This window comes from Carassius carassius, chromosome 39, assembly GCF_963082965.1.
Source record: "Carassius carassius chromosome 39, fCarCar2.1, whole genome shotgun sequence".
NCBI lineage: Eukaryota > Metazoa > Chordata > Actinopteri > Cypriniformes > Cyprinidae > Carassius > Carassius carassius.
The window spans coordinates 28,534,174-28,558,728 of record NC_081793.1 but is presented as its reverse complement, the minus strand read 5'-3'; the positions used below and the strand labels follow the sequence as shown (position 1 = coordinate 28,558,728).

The 24,555-nt window shown below is 35.3% G+C and overlaps 1 protein-coding gene across 2 annotated transcripts in view; it reads right to left on the bottom strand.

Moving 5' to 3' along the window:
* Window positions 1-5,660: 5,660 nt before the first annotated feature.
* Window positions 5,661-24,555, bottom strand: part of LOC132121734 (paladin-like) — a 67,836-nt gene continuing 48,941 nt past the window's right edge. For both annotated transcript variants that reach the window (XM_059531465.1, XM_059531466.1), the window contains exons 19-20: window positions 14,728-14,883; window positions 5,661-6,225 (exon numbers count right to left, since the gene is read on the bottom strand). In XM_059531465.1, coding sequence (XP_059387448.1) covers window positions 6,076-6,225; window positions 14,728-14,883 — 306 coding nt within the window. In that variant the 3' untranslated portion in view covers window positions 5,661-6,075. The remainder of the gene's footprint in view (window positions 6,226-14,727; window positions 14,884-24,555) is intronic.

Here is a 24,555-nt window from a genome sequence, read left to right as displayed (position 1 = left end):
CAAAAAGATCACACAAGCACTCATTTTGATCTCTATAATATATTCTTCTAATTGTTTTGTGTTGATTCGCTGCACTGTTTTAATTTAAAAGGCTGTCGTGACTTTTTTTCCTTCCAGTATTCATAAGCTGTATCACGCTGTCAAATGGGCTGCTGATAAAGCGCTCATTTCTCTCTCGTCTTTCTCTCAGTTCTTTGGCCAGAGACATAATTTATTAATGAGATCTGACCCGATAATAATAACATATGTTGGTTTAGCTAGTCAGTGTGAATGAAATGTGTATTTATTTGTCCGATCTCGCCCCGAAACGCGGTTGTCATGTGACTTTTTTTTCCTTTGCGATGTCAAATATTGCATTTTGCACACATACACGGCTCAAAAAACCCTGGATTTTGCTTTTGTTGTGTTCTAATGGGGGTAGTGTGTGCCTTCGGAGTAAAATTGTATTTTAAGAAGCTCTTAAAAAATATATATTAATGACTTAACCATGTTATGCAGCGCCGAGCAATCGATGACGTTCAGCTCAGTCTGACAGAGAAAATCTCACAAGCACATATAAACACTCATTTTCATGTGTATAATATATTCTTCTAATTGTTTTGTGTCGTTTCGCTGCAGTGTTTTAATGTGAAAGGCTGTAAATTCTCTATGTGGACTTCAAGTGTTCAGAGAAATACATCGCGAGCTCGCGGGTAGTTGGCGGCCGCGAATTTATCATGTTATTACTTTAAACAGTTCAGAAACATTTGAATTTAGCTCTTGGTGTGTTCTAACGGGTAGATTGCGTGCAATCGCCGTTTTAAAAGGTCTTAAATAAGAATAAATTCGCTCGTTGGTAGCTCAGTGGAGACCATGCTTGAGCTGACCAGCCGTGATTCTTGTCTCGTCTTTCTGACTGCTCTCTGCCCAGAAATCAATTATTAATGAGCCCTGACCCCTGTAATAATCAGATATGTTGGTTTAGCTTGTCAGTTTGAGGGAAATTGTATTATTTACTTGTATTTTTAACCGGTTTAAAAGTGAAACGAAACCCGACTCCTCCCCTTAATCTCTCCCGGGTATTGCAACTGTAGGGGCGCAATTTTTCTCAGACAATGTAAGTCTATGGGTGATGTATTTTTACATTAAAAAAATAATAAAAAATAAAACTTTAAGTCTGATCAGTCTGAAAAGATATAGCAACAAGCACTGCTCTATCCCGCAGGTGTCCGCCGAGTTTGGGGCTTGTGGCTTTAAAGCCCTAGGAGGAGTAGCGTTTGGAATTTAGTCTCAGAAAAATAATAATAAGAAGTTTAAATAGCATAACAGTATGTTGGCTTTGCCAAGCCAACATAATTACTATTTAATAATTTCTACAACAAGTGAACTAAGCCTACTGTAGTATAACTGTAGTTAATATGGTTTTACATTTTAATTAAAATGGTTACTTTATTATTATGATCGTTCATAAAAGTAACAAAGATTACTACAAACTTATTTTTGTTATTATTAAATGTTACATTTATTTATTTGCTTATTTTGTTTGGAAAAATGCACATTATTGCATATCAGTATAAAAATACAAAAAATAAACCAAATTACAGCAACATTAATTTAAAGCATACAAACACAAACATACGATACATGATGATCAGATATGATTTCTTAATCTCGATTATAGTTTTGATATGTGTAAACTACACCATGGATAAACCATAGCTCATGTTTATTTATAAATTGTATTTTTCAGTAAATATACTTTTTGTTTTAATTACATTCAAAATAATTTATTATGTTCTATTTTGATTATACTACAGTATGTGCTGCTAAATCTATTGTAAGTTTAAGTTAATTACGAGGAGTAATTCACACAAAAGCCTCCTGAAAATGACTCTTATATGTAAATTCAAGCTAAAGTGACACTGGGTTGATTTGACTGAACAAACTGACCTTTTAAGTTAGTTATTTTAAGTTTCACTAATAAGTGGCAGATCACCGGTGCTATAAGTGCACCGCCGTGTTTCTACATTACATATAAAGTCAAGCCAGGCGTGATGTGTGTTGGGGATGGATGAATATGGTTCTCTAATGGTGAAGATGTCAAAGTGTGACGGCTGAAGGCCTGAAGCTTTAATTAGCAGCGCAGAAGTTTTCTCCGGCGTGGTCTGCGAGGGAAAGCGTGGAGTTCAGCGCTGGTCTCCTCTCAATGCAGCTCTTTGTTTGCCCTCTTCTTCACGTCTCTCTGAAGCGCCGGCTCCGGTTTCAGCTCCGAGAGGATCTCAAGAGGATCTGGAAGGCATTTCAAAGCAGCGGCCGCCATACAGTCCACAGAAGAGCTTATCTGCAGATGCTGGCAGATACAGTAGGCCACGCTCTCAACAGCAGCACAAGCACACATTTACTGCTTCCTGGAAAACGTTAGTTATTAAAAAGAATAAATGACTGAAGGTCAGTCTCTCAGCAAGAACATATTGACGTGGATAAACATACAGTACACTACCGGTCAAAAGTTTGGGATTGGAATGATTTTTTTTATGTTTTAGTTTCTTCTGCTCATCAAGGCTGCATTTATTTGATCAAAAATACACGGGAAAAAAATTGTGAAATATTATTATGATGTAAAAATATTTCTATTTTAATATACATTCAAATGTCATTTATTTCTGTGATGTGCAGCTGAATTTCCATCATTGTGTGTCACATGATCTTCAGAAATCATTTTAATATGCTGATGTATTATCAGTGCAGGAACTGTTCTGATGCTTCAGATGTTTTAATCTATAAAAAGAATATCATTTATTTAAAATAGAAATCTTTTCTAACAGTATACCCCACAGTTCAAAGGTTTGGGGTCAGTGCATTTTTATAATCTTTATTAATTTTTTGTTTTTAAAGAAATTAAAACTTTTATTCAACAATGATGTGTTAAATTGATTGCAAATATTTATATTGTTAGAAAATATTATATATTTTGAATAAAAGCTGTTCTTTTTAACTTTTTATTAATGAAAGAATCCTGAGTAAGTATCTGTTAAAAAGTATTTGCTTCCAAAAAAATAAAAAATAAAAACCTGTTGATATTTCTAATAATAAATCAGCATATTAGAATGATTTCTGAAAATCATGTCACAATTTACACTGGAGTAATGATGATGGAAATTCAGCTTTGCGTCACATAAATTATATTTTAAAGTATATTAAAATAGAAACCATTATTTTATATTATAACAACATTTTGCAAGATTACTGTCTTTTTCTTTATTTCTAATCAAATAAATGCATCCTTGATGAGCAGAAGAGACTTCTTTAAAACATTGCAAGTCTCACCGATCACAGACTTTTGATTGATAGTGTAATTAGAACAACAACAAAATGACTTTGATAGAGGAACAGACTGATGTTTAATTCAGCGTTACTTTTAGAATCTGACTTTAAAGAGCACAAAGATTTAAGGTGGCAGACGACTGAATGTTATAGTTCATCGGTGTGAGTGCTTATATTGTTATAATTAAAGGGGACGTCAGATGCCCATGTTCCACAAGTTTACAGATTCTTAGGTTCTTCATGAAATGTCTGTAACACACTTTAGTTCATACTCCTCAATGTTGTGTAAAACAACACCCTTGTCAGAAACGGCTCTGATCACAGCGACTCATTTCGGTGCATGTCTCTTTATATGCTAATGAGCTCTGCTGACCCCGCCCCTCTCTTCGACATGAGAATATATCCTTATATGGCTCGGAGATGCTCTTACTTAAATAACAAGCTATCTAGGCAGAAACCGGCTGCAGATTGAAACAGTTTGCTGGATGAGAGTTTCAGACTTTTATCAGCTGGCAGACAAAAAAAAGAAAAAAGCAATAAATAAAAGAGAAAATGTAATCTGATGTCACCTTTAAGAGTGTATAACAATAACTATAAAGGTTTAAAAATAAACCCTATAACTAAAAAAGTCCAATGCAATGCAATACCAAAATAATAGTGCAAATGTAAACAAAACTATAGAGTTTGACACATGACCTTTGACACCAGCAATAAAGTGTTTATGTAGCTGTTCTAACTACACAAGTACATGGTTTATTGCTGAATCATTTGCATCATTCTCCTGCTCTTCACCAGTTGAGAAGCATTGATCTAGAACACGGTGATCGTTGAGAAGGTGTTTTGTCATTAGCTGATATAGCACATCCTCATCTAGACCACTCTGAATATGTTTACATGACTTTATGTGTATCAGCAAATATTTACAAACCCCAAAGCTGAAGCAGAAACCGCCGGCACGTCTCACAGACATTAGTCTCATGTTTGCATGGTTGCAGGACTTCCTCTGAAACCACAGGACAAAAAAAAAAAAAAAAAAATCACATCCTTTATGTAAGCAATATTTTTTTTAATAGCATGCAAGAAATGTTGCTACTACCGGGGAGATATCAGTGAGACCGGCGTCTTTAGAGAAATCACATTTTGTCTGAGATTGCATAAAATAACTGAGTGGCAACATTTAGTGAAAGATTGTATGATTTAACAGTTTCTGAAGAAAATCTAAGTGGTGCTTCCTTGCCATGATGTTGTGAGGTTTCCAGGCTGTTTCTAATCTCAAGTGAAGACAGTCTCTGTGATCTTCTGCTCTTTAGATCCATGTCTGGGATTATTCACCTTTTTTATGGTTAAGCAGGAGACAATAACATTTGATTTTATTTTATATTATGACCCAAAACTGAATTTTTTTCAAAAATGTGCTCCCCCTCAGTTCAGCCCGAGTTTTTCTCTTCATCAGGTTTGTAAAAATGTAGCATTGCATCAGTGTCTCATCAATGGATGCTCTGCAGTGAATGGGTGCCGTCAGAATGAGAGTCTGATAAAAACATCACAATAATCCACAAGTAATCTTTTGTCTTAATCCAGATGTTAATTGATGGACTGCTGTGGATTATTGTGATGTTTTTATCTCCTCTCATTCTGACGGCACCCATTCACTGCAGAGCATCCGTTGATTAAACACTGATGCAGTGCTACATTTCTCCAAACCTGATCAAGAAACAAACTAAACACATTTACAGCTAATTAAGATTTTGAGCTATTCCTTTAATGCTGAATGGATTTATTGTATATTGCTCGTCTTATATTTTTATGATTGTTACTAAGATACAATTTAAAAGAGTCCTTGAATGTTTTGAAAGGCACCTATAGATAAAATCCATGACTTTATTATCCATCACTAGAACTGGTGAGGATTGACTTGGGAAACTCATCAGTACATTATACTTCAGTGTGTTGCCTTTGTGCTTTACCAAAGTGTGTTTTGCTTCGAGTCGCATGTGTTTTGTCTCTGTGCAGAATTCAGGCTCAACCACATGATGACATCACAGAAAATACCCCCCTTTCAGGTCAGGAGCGCTCGGCTCGTCTCTTCCACTTTTCCACAGACAATTAAAAACCACAAGCCTCTGAAGCCCCACTAATGAGAGTCTAATCCTACCCATGATGCAAAGCATGTCCTCCTCCATACCTCCCAGAATACAGCGGGACGCTGCAGCATGACTCCAGATCCCAAACGCTTCTAGAAATACATTATAGCTGTTTACATGCAAAGACCCATGATACATGTGCATATGTTTTCTCCTTCAAGATCCTATTAAAACAAACGAGTCACAGATTCAGCAGTCAATAAACGTACACAGTCCTGTTACGAAAGAATTTTAATGGAGTCCGCCTTTATGAAAGTCTTCATCATGAGAAACTCAACATTATAGTTCCTGCAGCCTTCAAATGTTAAAAAAAAGAACAGAGTGAATAAACTATACAAGCAAATGCACCTCAAATAATAATCTAAAGCTAAAAGTAATGTAAAAAGAGTCCTGTTAAATAAAAAAAATAGGTTAATAATAGATGTGAGAGACCTGCACAGAAAGAGAAAATAGCCAGAAATGACATTTATAAATGAGCATCCACACGTTAGAGCTCATGAATATTCATGCAACATCATCATCATCTTGTGTTCTTATTAAAGTTCCTCACAGTGGGTTTAAGATCTAGTCCTTCACACTTCAGCTAGTGGTCAAAAACAGGTGGACATCCTTCAAATGAAGAGGTTTCTCAGATGAATTCTCCTCTGAATGGGAGCGAGTGGCGGTTCTGCTGTTGCCAGCGATGTCGGAGACGACAGAGGGTTGAGTCTCTCAGGTCCTCAAACTCAGAGAAGCCCAACTGATTCAACAGCTCATAAACTCCAGCCCGAGCCGCCACCTGAACACAGAACACACACACACACACACACACACACACACACACACACACACACACAATTCAGTATTGGACAGGATTGCGACTCATATTCCAGTCCGGTCTTTCTGTGTGACACGGTCAGTTCAGTCCATGTTTTGATTCATGAAGTTGTACTGGACCCTGACAAAACTACAGAATGTCACATTTTATAATTGGGTGATTCAACACAAAGATGTTTTACCAGCTAAGGAGATGAGCACTTTTAGAGTTTTATCTCCCTATCTGATGTTAGCAGAAGTATTGGACCAGGTCTTTCTAAGTGTTCAGCTGTGTCCTGCTGCATTAATTCTTCAGATATTAAAAGCAGGGAATGTGTCTTATCAGTTATATCCATTGCTTCTGCATTCCAAGTAATGCATTTCGACGATGACACACAAACCAGGATGAAGACGAGGAAGCCGACTCGACTGGATGCTAAAAGAAAAGAACTTCAGGAAAAACAAAGGGCATGGAGAAATTAAGAGTTTGGAAAATACCAGCGACGTCAGCAACCAACGATGACTTAACCGGCTGAGAAATACAACAGTAGTTGATGACAGACAAATCATAAAAGCTGTGAAAATAAACCCTAAAATCACTAACGACCAGAGGTGGGTAGTAACGAGTTACATTTACTTCGTTACATTTACTTGAGTAATTTTTTGGGGTAACTAATACTTTTCGGAGTATATTTAAAGATGGGTACTTTATACTCTTACTTGAGTAAATTTTGGGGAAAAATCTGTACTTTTACTTCATTACTGTGGGCGACGCTCCTCTCATTACTTTATGTTTAATGCAATAAATGTTATAAATGCTTCAGTTTATTCCAAACGTGCCGTCTACTTTTCTCTGGACAATGAGCGATGCCCATTCGTGAATGATTCATTCTTTAGAGTCAATTCTGTTCAAAGGCTTGATCAAACCAATTGGCAAACGAGTGAATTGGTTCATGTATCCGTTTTGAATGAGTCGTTCAGTTCCCTGCCGCACGCGCTGAGCGTCTGAAGTGGTTCACTCGGAGTTGTAACGTTTAACATCAGCAGCGTTGAAAACATGGCTATGGAGATGCACTGAATTGAAAGCAAATCTGCAAAGGCTATTATTTGCTAGCGATGGAAATCCTTATTAGATGAACACCGCGTGTGCTGTCTACTGTTTAACAGGTAATAACTTGGGCTACATTCGATTACAGTACACGATACCACTGTGACATTAGTTTGTTGTACGTGTGACTTATAACAGAGGGGAGTCAAGTTGAATGCAGCTTCCAAAAGACAAAAAATAGCCGATTAAGATTTTATTAATTTTAATACAATCACACCGGCGTGAGTACGTTCAGCAAGTCATATCATCAGTTGCTAAATTCAGATCTGTGATTGTTTGCTGGCGCTGAGCCAGAGATAGATGTGTTTTTACAGCGCTGCGCATTATAACCAATCACACATGATTCTTTTGAGCTTATTAAAGCATTGGCCAATCAGAGGCGTTCAGATGAGTCATCGCTAAACTGCCGGTGCTTCCTTCACTCGCTCACTGACTGAATACCTCTTTCTGGTGAATTCTCTCACAGGAACAAAGTGCAGATGTGTGTACGAATCTTTAATTAAGATATTGATTTCACAGTGTTAACAGTTTCAGTGATTTTAATGGGAGTTTCTGAGAGTGATTGAAATCTAGACTGTCAGTGAAAATGATCTTTAATAATGTAAATGTTATTTGCTCTTTTTCTGAACAATGAAAGATTAGTAGCAATATTTATATCACATTATATTAAATGTGAATTTAACATTTAAAGGTAAAGTCAGTCGTATTAAAAATATGTTATGGCATGACACCTATATCTGTTACTTAAGTAAACAGACAGGGTTTTATAATAAATTACATAAATTGGAGTAAAGGCTGATAAAATATATACATTTATACACACACACACACATAACATACATTTTATCTATATATATATATAAATAAAAATAGACTCAGTATATATGACCCAAAATAACTAGTAACTAACTACTTGAGTAGATTTTTTATCCAATACACTTTTACTCTTACTCAAGTAACTATTCAGACTAGTACTTTTAATTTTACTTGAGTACAGTTTTTTGGGTACTCTACCCACCTCTGCTTAGCCCTTCCCCCTTCCCCTACCCCACCGTTTCGCGCGTTCACGTGGAGGGGTAGGGGTGTCTCTATTCTCTTTTGGTTGGAGGGGTAGGGGTAAGGGGAATGGCCAGATAGCCCTTCAAACGAAGATTTTTTCGGGACCACACTTCAAACGAAGGGGTATGAATTATCTCGCCAACATGGCTGCTACAGTGAACAAAAAGACACATAAATGTAAGCTTTTTTGGCATAAATATCAGTATTTAAACTATTTAATAAAAGTCGTGGGGCAGCGTTGACAAGTTTATCTTCTCCTGGATGTGTGAGCTGCGCGATTTCCGATATGTGTGTGTGTCAGTAAGCAGCTCATTAATACAGAACGATAATTAAAGGCTTTAGTGCACACCAGTATATGTGTGCATTGTAAGAGCTAGACGACGTGTGACGTCATGTCCCAAACCTTAGGGGAATATTTTCTCCCCTACCCCTTGACACTCTGTTTCAAGGGACAAGGGGAAGGGGTAGGCGGAGGGGTAGAGGAAGGGGAAGGGGTATAAAACAGAATTGGGATTGGGCCTTAGACTGCCCAAATCAATCTCCAGATTTAAATCTGATTGAACATTAATTTCAGCAGCTAAAGAGGAGACTAAAGACAGAAACTCCCAAAACAAGCAACAGTTGGAATTGGCTGCATTAAAGGCTGGGGAAAAGCATTTCAAAGCATAAGACCAAGAGTCTGCTGATGTCTACCGTATTTTTCGGACTATAAGTTGCACCTGAGTAGAAGTCGCATCAGTCCAAAAATACGTCATGATGAGGAAAAAAAACATAAGTCGCACTGTCCTATAACTCAGATTTATTTAGAACCAAGAGAAAACATTACCGTCTCCAGCCGCGAGAGGGCGCTCTATGTCTTCAGTGTAGATTACAGGAGCACAGAGCAGCATAGAGCGCCCTCTCGCGGCTGGAGACGGTAATGTTTTCTATTGGTTCATTTCTCTCGGTTCATGTCAAATTAATTTTGATAAGTCGCACCTGACTATAAGTCGCAGGACCAGCCAAACTATGAAAAAAAGTGCAACTTATAGTCTGGAAAATACGGTATGTGTTACAGACTCACTGCTCTGATTTCACACAAGTGATCTGCAACTAAATATCAGCTTTTAATCTTTTACATCTGCCTTAAATTCAACTGTTCCAATACTTATGCTCGCATCAAATAGTGGGATGAACTCTAAAAGTGCTGTATATCCAACTATGTCTATCTAATGATCTATCTGTCTAACTGTATATCAGTTTGTCCATCTGTCTATCTGATTATATATCTATATATCTATCTAACTATATATCCATCTGTCTGCAGTATATATCATCCAACTATATATCCATTTATCTATACGTCTTACTAAATTTCCATGTGTCTGCAGTATCCAACTATATATCTACTGACCCCTAATATATATATATATATATATATATATATATATATATATATATATATATATATATATATATATATTTATATATTAGGGGTGTAACGATACGCGTATTCGTATTGAACCGTTCGTTGGACTAATTAATTATATTTGGAAAATAAAAAAAATTGTGAAATATAATGATATGCGTTCAACCAGGTAGCCCAATAACCCAAACGACGTAACAGGAAACGCCCCTGACACCCCCGAAGAAGAAAAAAACACCAACGTATATGTTTATGTTAGGCTACTCAGTCAGGCGCTCGCTCACTCAGTACGCGCTGAAGGCTCGTTGCAAAATGGCTAATGCGTTTAACAGACCAGAAATAGAAGATCCTCCAATAACCAACAGGTCTGGTGTTTGGGTGCACTTTGGATTCCCTGTAAGCTATAATGGTGATGGCAAGAGAGTGGTGGATAAAAAAAACAACGATATGTCGCATCTAGGGTAGGCTACACGAGCGGGAATACAAAAAAAAAAAACACCAGCGGGAATACTTGAAACATGTCTACTCATTTACGCCGACATCACCTTAGTGTGTCAGTATCTGGGAAAAGAGGAAAAAAAGGAGAAATATACACAAAACATACAACAAACTATCCCCGCAGCATTTAGACAGACATTTCCAACGGATTCAAACAGGGCAAAAGACATCACCACGGCGATTGGTAGGCTGCATTTACGTTATAGCCGCGGATATGAGACCTTACTATTAACCATTGATTCTATCATCACCATTATAGCTTACAGGGAATCCAAAGTGCACCCAAACACCAGACCTGTTGGTTATTGGAGGATCTTCTATTTCTGGTCTGTTAAACGCATTGGCCATTTTGCAACAAGCCTTCAGCGTGTACTGAGTGAGCGAGCGCCTGACTCTGTAGTGGAAAACGTAGGTTTTAAGAACATGCTTAATGTAATTGAGCCCAGTTAAAATATTCCTTCACGAGCCCATTTCAGACAGACCGTAATTCCTGCTTTGTTCCAAAAAACATAAGCCCTATAGAGAACCAATTGAGTAAAGGAGCTGTTTTTGTTTTATACAGTATGCTGCTAAGAAAACACCATAGAAGATGGGTAAAGAATAGCTCCATCATTGTTCAATGCAAACAAAAAAACATACTTTGTTAGTTTTAATAAATCAAACATTTTTTAAAAATCAAGGAAGTTTATCTGCCAATTTTTTCTTTTTGCTGTATCTAAAACGTACCGAACCGTACCGTACCGAACCGTGACACCAGTGTATTGTATCGAACCGAACCGTGAATTTTGTGAACCGTTACACCTCTAATATATATATATACACACACACAATATATTATGCGATACACACAGACCAATTAATAGATCTCTAATTGTTGTCTCGTGGATCATCTGGTCTGATTCAAGGAAAACCAAATCATAAATGAGCGTTTATGCCATCGGGCACAGCTGGATCAGGTATTAAACAGTCACCAGCAGCTATAAAAATAACAAACACTGGACACAATGAGAAAAGAGTGCAGACAAACACACAGCCACAGTAAAAGCAGAGCCATCGCAGACGTTATGAGAGCAGAGCTCTTTATAGCCAGAGAAATCCCGACAAACACACGATATTAGCAGCTGTAAATCACCTGACAAACACACAGTCTTGCAGAGAGACACAATATCAGCTCAAACACCTGATCACATGACCTTAAAGGTTCGGTTCACTAAAATCATTGTGCTAAAAAGCACAGAAGAAAGCCAGTTACTTTTAATAATAGAGACAGCATCAATTGCAGCTAACGGGTAGATCGAAGCGCACATATAAACCAATGTATATCGACCTCTGAGACCTCAAACCCGCTCTGAATGTGCTGACCAGTGTTGTGTAAGAGACAGAGAGAGAGGTCAGAGAGCGGACGTTTGACCCCGGCTGACCGATGACCCGGTCAACAGGACACTCACAGCGGCTGATGAACGTATATAAGAGAGCACTAGCGGAGTAAAGGCGGTAAACAAAACTTTGATGTTGGCTCGATAAAGCTTTGTTCGAAAGTTTTAAATAATGCATTATAAAAGATATTCATAATGCACATTGTAATACATTACATCTTTTCATAAACAATTGTAACCAAAGTTCAAACGCATTATTATATTATATATAGTGCATCATACGTTCTAAAGGTGTAACAATACGGTTATTACAATTACAATTAATGCATTATATATAAAGGCATAAAGTGTTAGCACTATTTTTAGCTAGATGCCAAAAACACTTTAGTTTTAATTAGTTGCACTACATAAAACTGAAATAAGAAGTAGTAAAAGACATATATAAAAATAAAAATTATATTAGACATAAAAATTACAAAAACACAACAAAATTACTAAAACTTGAAAAAATACAAATAAAGAAACATTTCAAAATATTAAATTTTTCATGTCAGAATATACTGTACTATCCTAATAAAATAAAATTAAAAATTAAATAGAATAAACAAATATATATTTTTGCAGTTTCAGTCAATCAATTAAATTAAATTTTCAATTTAAAAAAAAAAAAAAATATTAATAGTATATCAAGTAAATTTAATACATAAAAAATAAGAATATAAATTATTGTAAATTATTTTATTTTGGCGTTCTGAATGTTGTCATGGAAATGAGAATGTGGACCAACTCTGAGTAATATATTCACGTTTTGATCTAAATATTACAAATAATAAACCATAAGTTTAGCTGAGATTACCTCCCTCTTTTAATTTAGTAACTCACTGAATGGTGTTTAAAGGCCTTGTCTTGGGCCGGTTTGAAATGAAGCACCGTGGGTTTGTTCGGCTCTGAATCTTCACAGTGAAACGAGCCGGACTGAAGACAATCCAGCATTATAAAAACACCTGAACAATCCCTGTGAAAACACACGCTGCAGAAGAATGCCTCGGTGATTTTAGCACGACTCTTTCTGGATGGAGAAATCAGAGTCATCCAGACTTTAGCTGATGACAAATGCATTGAAGAGATGCACCGTATTAATTATTGCAATTGCAGATTTACATAATAGCAGGACAGTTTGTATTTATATTTGGCTCAACAACTGATTACTATTATTATTAAAAGCATGTTAAAACATGCTAGCAATGTGTTAAAGCATGATATTGTAATCTTTCTGGCGTACAATAATTGTTTCCTTTTTTTTTAAACTGAGGAACTGGTCAAAAGATGTCAATGGAGTATTAAACCCAGAATATTCCTTTTTTTATACGTGTTGGGTTAAAGTCACACTGGAGCCAGAATCCAATAACAGACTGTGATTATTGATTAGACATGGAGTCAGGAGAGACATCACGACGGATGTTCGCTGGGAACATGACAATGATGTCGACGGATGATTCTTCAAGGTTAGTTTAGTTCACCTGATCATGTTTCTACCATCAGATCAAGAGTTTACAGAGACTTTATCACAGCTGGGGTTAAACAAAGCTCAGAACTGGTTCTTCGTTCGCTCAAGTGCAGGACTGGAGGAGAATGGAAAAGCATCAGGGAAAAAGCTCAATAATCCGTGCAGGGGGGAAACACTCATTTGTTTGGAATGGCAGTAAATTCCAGACTTTAACGTGAGCCACAGCTGGCCTCACACACACACACACACACACACACACTCAGTGCTGTAGGATAAGCTTGTAAATTCCAAGGGCCATGTCCAAATGAAGCGATGGCTACAGCTCGACAAGCACAAATTCACACGGGAGAACATTCACACAACAGCTGGACAAGTGCACACAACTCAAAGTGTTAAAGAGTTACAGTATCATTAAACTTCACTAAGGTTTGTGAAGGACTGTTGAAATCAAGTGTGAAGCTGAAGGGAGATGATAACAGATATACATTGCAAATTTGGTTGTGCATAAATAAATGACTTTTTTTTTGCATTTGATATTTAAGTAAGAGATGCTTTTTAACTAAAAGTCCTAAGGCTCACTAGTTGTGACATGGCAAGGGCATGCTGTGAAACCAAACCAAACCAAAACAGAAAACACAATAAAAAAATAAATATAACATTGATAAAAATAAATATTTAATTAGTTAATTAATATAAATGGAATATAAAATTATAAAAACACTAAATAAATATAAAAACTAATAATAATACATCAAATGAAAAAATTAAGTGAAAAAAATTGATATAAAATAAAGAAATAAAATGTAAATAAATTGTATATAAAATACAATTTTATGTGTGTGTGTGTAAAAATAATAATAATTAAAAAAGAAATGAATTAATAAAATAAAATATATTTATATAAAATTAAATATAAAATAAAATGTGTGTGTGTGTGTGTACACACAAATAAATTACATTAATACAAACAAATACAAGTATTACAAATAAATACAACATACTAAGTAAACAAATATATATTTTATATAAAATTACAAAATAAAATCAATGAAAATATATAAAAAAATATATATATATAAAATAAAAAGCACTAATGGACACAATATTCATGTGTTTTAATCGCATTTTACCAACAAAATCATAAAATATACCTTATATATTACCCAACTGTAATGTCATTGAGTTTTTTGGAGTACTGATCACACAGATAAAATACTCCAGAACTCACCAAAAACAATATCTGTTTAGTTCTGGTGATATCAGCAGAACAGCAATAGAGTTTATTTATTAACTCAGCACAAATGATGGCAGAAATGCTCTGTAGACTTATAAACGGTCTTTTAGAGAAGAAAGAAAATAATGGAGAGAACGTCTCCCCATATTTACAGATTTGTACTCTATTGTTCGTGAGGAATAAGAAGCGAGATAATTGCACTGATGTGACAGTGTAAAAAGCCAGCGCACTTTATGACAATATAGGGCTGAATGGAAGACTTCCAGAAAGAGTTTGTATCCAGCCGATCAGATCTCACCTGCAGCATCCAGTCGCTGAAGGAGCGCTGCCACGAGTCTCTCTTCTCCAGATGCAGGTACGTGTTGAAGAGGATCAGGTACATGTAGCGCTCCAGATAAAGCAAACTCTTCAGCGTCAGAGCCTGGATCTCCGTCTCACATTTAGAGCTCTTGATCTGTCAGACGACACAGAGAAGAGCCATAAAACTCCAACAATCATCTGAGCATCAAACAGCTGCACTGTATCGCACCAAACAGAGAAAAGGTGCAGGCATCACTCCTGGACGTGGCTACATTGTTCAGGCATTTGTACTTTATCAGAGCATTTTTATTTTGGGAAACTGTTGAATCGATTGATATCGGACTGCGATTAATGCCCATGCATCTTCCTCGGTGCTGTAGCGGTTTCAAATGATATAAAACTAGTATATTTACATATCTGCTTTACACAAATGAAAAAAATAATAATAATATTTTTTAAAAAATATAAATAAATACATTTTTACAAAATATACTAGTAAATGTATAAAAAAATATTATCTAAAATATAGATGTAACATAAAAACAGAACAACAATTGCTGCAATGTGCATGTGGCTTGATAGCACATGTTTTGGTAATAAAATAAAACATTTGCTTATTTTCAGATCAATACATATTACATGTATACACTACATTTCTTTATTGACTAGTGCTGGATAGAATAAATAATAACCATGCTTTTAATATTCGAGTACATGAACACTCTCTTATAGATTACTTGTACTTAAAATAATCTATTATTATGGTATCTGTAGTTTTACACAAGTTCACAAAACTCTAATGATTAAACAATTATGTAAAGTTATGCTGATTGCCCCACGTACGTGTTCAATGATGTTTTAAAAAAACACTTCTGCAAGTCTTATTAAGTCTAAAACACATTGCATGAGTAAAACGGAGTCCTTGAATCACAACAAGAGCAACTATATAATCGTTTTAAAAAATGAATTAAAAGGCATCCCACTGACTGTGTAATCCTGCGCTTTTATAAATGAGATCAGGCCGAGTAATTTATGCAGGCGGCGCGAGATTAATTTTGCCTTAATATTTAGTCTCAGCTCAAACTGTTCCAACAAAAGAAACTGCAGAGCATAAAAAGGCCAATTACATGCACAGCGAGAACCAACGCACAATAACGACCAATTAATTCAATTTAGAAAGCTCAAGTCGTACACTTTCACTGCCTCAAAACTCTTTTCAAGGTGTTTCAGCTGTAGCTACTCTAGCATCGTGCTTTTAATGTTATAAACTCTGTTCTGATCATTGATTCTCATCAGCTAGATGCATACTGGGGTTAAATCGGGACAAATCGATCACCATTGTTTTTCAATCTAATGCATGATTCAGTAGAGTCTGTTTTAGTGCAGTCAGGAAACAAATGGCAACGTTCTGCATGAAAGTGAGCATGCACAGACTGAAGCGCTTGGGTTTCGGACCTGTTCCGAGTATCAAACGAATGAATGCAAAGATATTTCTAATGTTGCATTAAAAAGGTCAGACATATAAATCTATATCAGATCCATAAAACAAGCTGACAGGATAATACTGTGCAATCCTGAATATGCGGGTCACATTTCCTAACGGACTGTCTGAAATAATCAAAGATAAGAACTAGTAAAGGCAGATGTTTGTCTGGTTTTATGATGTGAAATCATCCGTACAGTTAAATCAGTGCCGCAGCTGCTGGGTAATAAAGCCTTCGTGTGATTTAGATGGCGGTCTGAATCTGAATGGTGAAAGCAAACATCATTGTTCTGTTGAGGAGTTCTCACACTGCTGTGATTGATGACAGAAGACTCTCTTCTCAATTAGACATCACTGCATACAAGACGGGAAATACACTGCTACATATATCGTTATTTATAAGGTTCTGTTAGGTTTATTACCCAAATATCGTCAAAAAATGTTGCATACAAATACAACTAGGTCATCTTCTTCGACTATCCCTAGAAAGAAAACTGCTTGTGGTCAAATGATTGGACAAAATAGCATTACTCGTGATGCTCAAAACATATGGGCTTTGATCCAAAATGAGTGATTTAGGAAGTGACCAAGCTGCTGCTTTCCAACAGTCAACATGAATCTCATTTACACTTCTGCATTTTCAGATCTGATGCTTTCATGATCCGCTACTGATATCACACCTGCTAATGACTCACATGCAAATTAAGCTGGGATTTAAATATTAAAATTACACACACTACCTTTCAGTATAGTAATATAAAATAAAATTACACCAACTGTGAAGTAACATTTATTTGTGTTCATTTTCAACAATACAAAACTGTTATTGTATCCCTAAAATTAAAATAAATAATATAAAAAATAACTAATAACACAATATTAAAATAAAATACATTTCAATGCATTTAAAAAAAATTCAAATTAATCTAAATAAATAAACCAACCGATTGTGAAGTAACATTTGTGTTATTATTGTAATCGCTTAAAATAAAATAAATAATATTAAAATAAAAAAAAAATTAAATACTATTTTAAATAAATAACTATTTAAAACATATATATTTTTAATTATATATTTAAATTATTTAATTATTATGATTTTATATTTTTTTGTGTTGATTCTTAACACTCGTATCACACATGACCTCTACTGCTTTCAGATCTTGCAGAGGTAGAGAAAATGTCAAATTAAAAGATACTCAAGGAATCACTGGCTCCTCCCACTGATGCTGCTGTTGCCTGGATACCAGCAGTCCAGGTATGACACTGTTGCTGGTTCAAGAGCTCATCAGCCAATCAGATGCTAGCGTTAAAATATACGGGAGAGGAGCCGATTACAGGACTGAACACACAGGACTCTCCAGGGTAACAAAGAATTTATGAACGAGAAGGTCAAAGTGTGCAGCTGATCCCTGGAGGTCAAAGGTCATGGGGAAGACTTCACATTGAAAAGAGACCTGATGCTCCACAAACTCGAACCCAGACACCTCACCTTATCAAATAAGAAAATAACATCATACTAATACATGCAAACGCATAAATGTAAAACAAAACATGCATCACACACACACGCATGCATTACAGAGATTTACACCATAAACACTTCACCTTAGCAAAGATAAACGAACTGCTAAACTTAACATTAGTCTCAGTCGACACACGCACAGTCGCACACACGACCGACTGCTAACTGATTCCTGCATAACGCACGCAAAAAAACCAAGCTGATAGTCGAAAGTTTGGCTGTATGATTCGAGCATAATGTTAGCATTAGCATGAAGTCCTCCGTGTTCACCCGCATCGCTGTGTGGCCTGAATGTTAATGTGTCACTCGGCTGAAGTGTATTGAAGCGTGATCAACACCAGATCAACGACCTCGCTGAGATTAGGATCGCAGATTAGGATCCTTCACCCACACATGAGCAGAGACGCTGAAAAACTGAGGAGGAATTCAGTCAGAGACATTATGGAGCCTAAACCAGACCAAAACATTTCAAACTTTAAATTTAGACCTAAAAACCTGTGGAAGGAAAATGATTCCACTATGAAGTTAGACTAATAGTAAAAATTATTTCTAATATATATATATACATATATATATATATATATACATATTTTAGTAGGGTTTGCAGTAGGTTGGGGAAAAGAGCATGCCATACAATGCAAAGTGATGCAATGCAAAAAATAAAAAATAAAACAAATGCAACAATAAAATACAAAATAATAACAACAATACATTTTAAGAAAAAAAATGCAATTATGAAACGCCTGTAAAAAGAGCCCTCAACGTAAAACGAGTTTTTGGGTTTATGGCAATCACCCTAAACTTTACATAAAAACAGAACAGTTTTTTTTATTAAGTAAATCATGCTTTTTGTGTGTGTGTTTTTTGACAAAGCAGGGTTTGCATCAAGTTAGGAAGTAGTATGTAATGCATGCAAAGCAATAAAATAAAAATCAGACCACAAAAAGTTCCCTCTACGTAAAATGAGTTTGACACCATTGGGTTTACACTAGAATATGATCATTATAATTCCCTTCGCATAAAAACAGAAGACTATGATACGTCCTCATTCCAATGTGTGTATTCATCCTGCACCATCATTACCAGTTCAGCCCTGCACTCCCAAGAGCCTGTGAATACTGAGGGGCCTTACACACACACACACACACGCACACACACACACGCACACACGCACACGCACACACGCACGCGCACACGCACACACACCTTTCTGTCACTGATGTGTGTGTCTCCATCCTCTCAAAATATTCTTCCTCCATATAAAAGCGACACATTCCTTCTCGAAATGGTGAGAAAATCCACTCCAGATTTCTCAGATTCCCTCTGAACAGCACATTATTAAAGAGACCGTTCACTCACACTCGCTCCAAACCCACACAACCTTTCAGTTTGTTCAAAACAGGCTTTTAATAAGCTTAGATGTTTAGCAGAATCATGCTGCTCTGTTCAATACAATTAACACAGCAGACAAATTCCAAAACAACATCAACAACAAACACTACAAAAGATCTCATTAAAGCAGTCTATATCAATCACTGAACAACAACACGGTTTGCTCTTTAAAAAAAAAAACAATCAAGTGTAAATCTATATCTAAATCAATTAAATCCAGGTTTGTTTGTTAGTTTTTTAATAAGTTAGTTTGCATTATGTTAGGAAGAATGCAATGTGAAAGAAAGTGCCCTCTACATAAAGTGAGACAGTTGCAATGCAAAAGATGAGAGATCGAGAGAGTGAAATGAGAAAGCGTTAGTTCAGGTGGTGCATGAAGATGTTTGCTTTAGCCAGGACTGTATTCATAAGCATGGACATGCACAGAGACCCATACATGCACAAACACGAACATACATGCATATGCACACAGACTGAACCAAACACACTCCCCGTAGAACATTTCAACATGACTGGATCTACATATACATAAACACACATATGGAAATGCAAATGCATATGCATATATATATTATTTTTATTCCACTTTAGTAGTACTACTACTACATACACACGGCACATGTAACACACACACACAGAGTCTGGTTCACCATTCTTGTGGGGATATTCCATAGGTGTAATGTTTTTGCAAACTGTACTTTCTGTCTCCCTCCACCTAAACCTTGCCCTCACAGAAATTTTTCTGCATTTTTACAATCTCAAAAAAACTCATTCTGTATGATTTATAAGGTTCTGTACCCATGGATACCTCAATTTAGGTCCCCAAAGAGACACAAGTCCTTATGAGTTGGTGTGTATTCAGGGTTAATTCCCACCAGGATAGAAAAACATGCACACACACACACACACACACACACACACGCGCAGCACTGCACGTGGCGGGAAACACATTCCTTCCATTCCAGAAAGAAAAATGTGCACGGAGATCTGGAGAATTAACTGGAAGAAGAGAAGATTAACATTTTAATGGCACTTTCACAGTTACCTCACTGAAGCTGAAAGAAATAAACACCACGATTATGTCATGATTTATGAATTTCCACTCCAGCACTGCAGCCCACGGACACAAGAGCCAGAGAAATGAATTCAATAATTCCAGCCGGGATCTGAAGCTGGAATGCTGATCATGTGGACGCTATTTCCTGAGAGAGATGAATGACAGCAGAGCTTCTGTAACACTAACTTAAGCAAGCAGAGATGTGAAGGTGAAAACTGTTCAGCTGCCCGTGCAATCTCTTTATACACACTATAGCTCCAAAGACTGGGCTCTGGACGCTTTTGAAAAGAAGCTCACCATTGCTGCATTTATTTGATTAAAAATAAATAAAATAAAATACAGTAAAATAGTAAAATATTATTACTATTTAAACACTGTTTTCTGTGTGAATCTGTGTTAAAGTGTAATTTATTTCTGTGATGCTCCGCTGTATTTTCAGCATCATTCCTCCAGTCTTCAGTGTCACATGATCTTCAGAAATCATGAAAATTTGATGATTTACTGCTCAAGAAACATTTCTGATTATTATCAGTGTTGAACACAGTTGCTGATGAATATTTTCGTGGAAACTGTGACACCTTTTATTTTTCAGGATTCTGCTTTTTAGAAATAAAATTTAAAAAGGCAACTGTGATCTTTTATTTCACAATTATGAATTTATATTTCAAAATTATAACTTTTTTCTGTGAATTATTAATTTATCTCTCGCAATACTAACTTTCCCTTAAAAAATGATCAATTTATATCTCACGATTCTGACTTTTTCAGTGAATTATGATTTATATCTCACCAATCTGCCTTTTTTCAGGGAATTATGATTTATATCTCGCCAATCTGACTTTTTTCAGTGAATTATGATTTATATCTCGCGATTCTGCCTTTTTTCAGTGAATTATGATTTATATCTCACCAATCTGCCTTTTTTCAGGGAATTATGATTTAGATCTCGCGATTCTGCCTTTTTTCAGTGAATTATGATTTATATCTTGCCAATCTGACTTTTTTCAGTGAATTATGATTTATATCTCGCCAATCTGACTTTTTTCAGTGAATTATGATTTATATCTCACCAATCTGCCTTTTTTCAGGGAATTATGATTTAGATCTCGCGATTCTGCCTTTTTTCAGTGAATTATGATTTATATCTTGCCAATCTGACTTTTTTCAGTGAATTATGATTAATATCTCACCAATCTGACTTTTTTCAGTGAATTATGATTTATATCTCACCAATCTGACTTTTTTCAGTGAATTATGATTTATATCTCGCGATTCTGCCTTTTTTCAGTGAATTATGATTTATATCTCGCCAATCTGACTTTTTTCAGTGAATTATGATTTATATCTCGCGATTTTACCTTTTTCAGTGAATTATGATTTATATCTCGCGATTCTGCCTTTTTTCAATGAATTATGATTTATATCTCGCGATTCTGCCTTTTTTCAGTGAATTATGATTTATATCTCGCGATTCTGCCTTTTTCAGTGAATTATGATTTATATCTCGCGATTCTGCCTTTTTCAGTGAATTATGATTTATATCTCTTGATTCTGCCTTTTTCAGTGAATAATGATTTATTTCTCGCGATTCTGACTTTTTTCAGTGAGTTATCATTTATATCTCGCCAATCTGACTTTTTTCAGTGAATTATGATTTATATCTCGCGATTCTGCCCTTTTCAGTGAATTATGATTTATATCTCGCGATTCTGCCTTTTTTCCAGTGAATTATGATTTATATCTCTTGATTCTGCCTTTTTCAGTGAATAATGATTTATTTCTCGCGATTCTGCCTTTTTCAGTGAATTATCATTTATATCTTGCGATTCTGCCTTTTTTCAGTGAAAAATGATTTATTTCTCGCGATTCTGACTTTTTTCAGTGAATTATCATTTATATCTCGCCAATCTGCCTTTTTTCAGTGAAAAATGATTTATTTCTCGCGATTCTGACTTTTTTCAGTGAATTATCATTTATATCTCGCCAATCTGACTTTTTTCAGTGAATTATGATTTATATCTCGCGATTCTGCCTTTTTCAGTGAATTATGATTTATATCTCGCGATTCCGCCTTTTTTCAGTGAATTATGATTTATATCTCGCGATTCTGCCTTTTTTCAGTGAATTATGATTTATATCTCGCGATTCTGCCTTTTTCAGTGAATTATGATTTATATCTCGCGATTTTGCCTTTTTCAGTGAATAATGATTTATTTCTCGTGATTCTGCCTTTTTCAGTGAATTATCATTTATATCTCGCGATTCTGCCTTTTTTCAGTGAAAAATGATTTATATCTCGCGATTCTGACGTTATTCAGTGAATTATGATTTATTTCTTGCGATTCTGACTTTTTTTCAGGGAATTATCATTTATATCTCGCGATTCTGCCTTTTTCAGTGAATTATGATTTATATCTCTCGATTCTGACTTTTTTCAGTGAATAATGATTTATATCTCGCGATTCTGACGTTTTTCAGTGAATTATGATTTATATCTCTCGATTCTGACTTTTTTCAGTGAATAATGATTTATATCTCGCGATTCTGACGTCTTTCAGTGAATTATGATTTATAACTCGCGATTCTGACTTTTTTCAGTGAATAATGATTTATATCTCGCGATTCTGACGTTTTTCAGTGAATTATGATTTATATCTCTCGATTCTGACTTTTTTCAGTGAATAATGATTTATATCTCGCGATTCTGACGTTTTTCAGTGAATTATGATTTATATCTCTCGATTCTGACTTTTTTCAGTGAATAATGATTTATATCTCGCGATTCTGACGTCTTTCAGTGAAAAATGATTTATAACTCGCGATTCTGCCTTTTTTCAGTGAATTATCATTTATATCTTGCGATTCTGCCTTTTTCAGTGAATTATGATTTATATCTCTCGATTCTGACTTTTTTCAGTGAATTATCATTTATATCTCGCGATTCTGCCTTTTTCAGTGAATAATGATTTATATCTCGCGATTCTGAGGTTTTTCAGTGAATTATGATTTATATCTCACAATTCTGCCTTTTTTCAGTGAATTATCATTTATATCTCGCGATTCTGACGTTATTCAGTGAATTATGATTTATTTCTCGCGATTCTGACTTTTTTCAGGGAATTATAATTTATATCTCACCAATCTGCCTTTTTTCAGGGAATTATGATTTAGATCTCGCGATTCTGCCTTTTTTCAGTGAATTATGATTTATATCTTGCCAATCTGACTTTTTTCAGTGAATTATGATTAATATCTCACCAATCTGACTTTTTTCAGTGAATTATGATTTATATCTCACCAATCTGACTTTTTTCAGTGAATTATGATTTATATCTCGCGATTCTGCCTTTTTTCAGTGAATTATGATTTATATCTCGCCAATCTGACTTTTTTCAGTGAATTATGATTTATATCTCGCGATTTTACCTTTTTCAGTGAATTATGATTTATATCTCGCGATTCTGCCTTTTTTCAATGAATTATGATTTATATCTCGCGATTCTGCCTTTTTTCAGTGAATTATGATTTATATCTCGCGATTCTGCCTTTTTCAGTGAATTATGATTTATATCTCGCGATTCTGCCTTTTTCAGTGAATTATGATTTATATCTCTTGATTCTGCCTTTTTCAGTGAATAATGATTTATTTCTCGCGATTCTGACTTTTTTCAGTGAGTTATCATTTATATCTCGCCAATCTGACTTTTTTCAGTGAATTATGATTTATATCTCGCGATTCTGCCCTTTTCAGTGAATTATGATTTATATCTCGCGATTCTGCCTTTTTTCCAGTGAATTATGATTTATATCTCTTGATTCTGCCTTTTTCAGTGAATAATGATTTATTTCTCGCGATTCTGCCTTTTTCAGTGAATTATCATTTATATCTTGCGATTCTGCCTTTTTTCAGTGAAAAATGATTTATTTCTCGCGATTCTGACTTTTTTCAGTGAATTATCATTTATATCTCGCCAATCTGCCTTTTTTCAGTGAAAAATGATTTATTTCTCGCGATTCTGACTTTTTTCAGTGAATTATCATTTATATCTCGCCAATCTGACTTTTTTCAGTGAATTATGATTTATATCTCGCGATTCTGCCTTTTTCAGTGAATTATGATTTATATCTCGCGATTCCGCCTTTTTTCAGTGAATTATGATTTATATCTCGCGATTCTGCCTTTTTTCAGTGAATTATGATTTATATCTCGCGATTCTGCCTTTTTCAGTGAATTATGATTTATATCTCGCGATTTTGCCTTTTTCAGTGAATAATGATTTATTTCTCGTGATTCTGCCTTTTTCAGTGAATTATCATTTATATCTCGCGATTCTGCCTTTTTTCAGTGAAAAATGATTTATATCTCGCG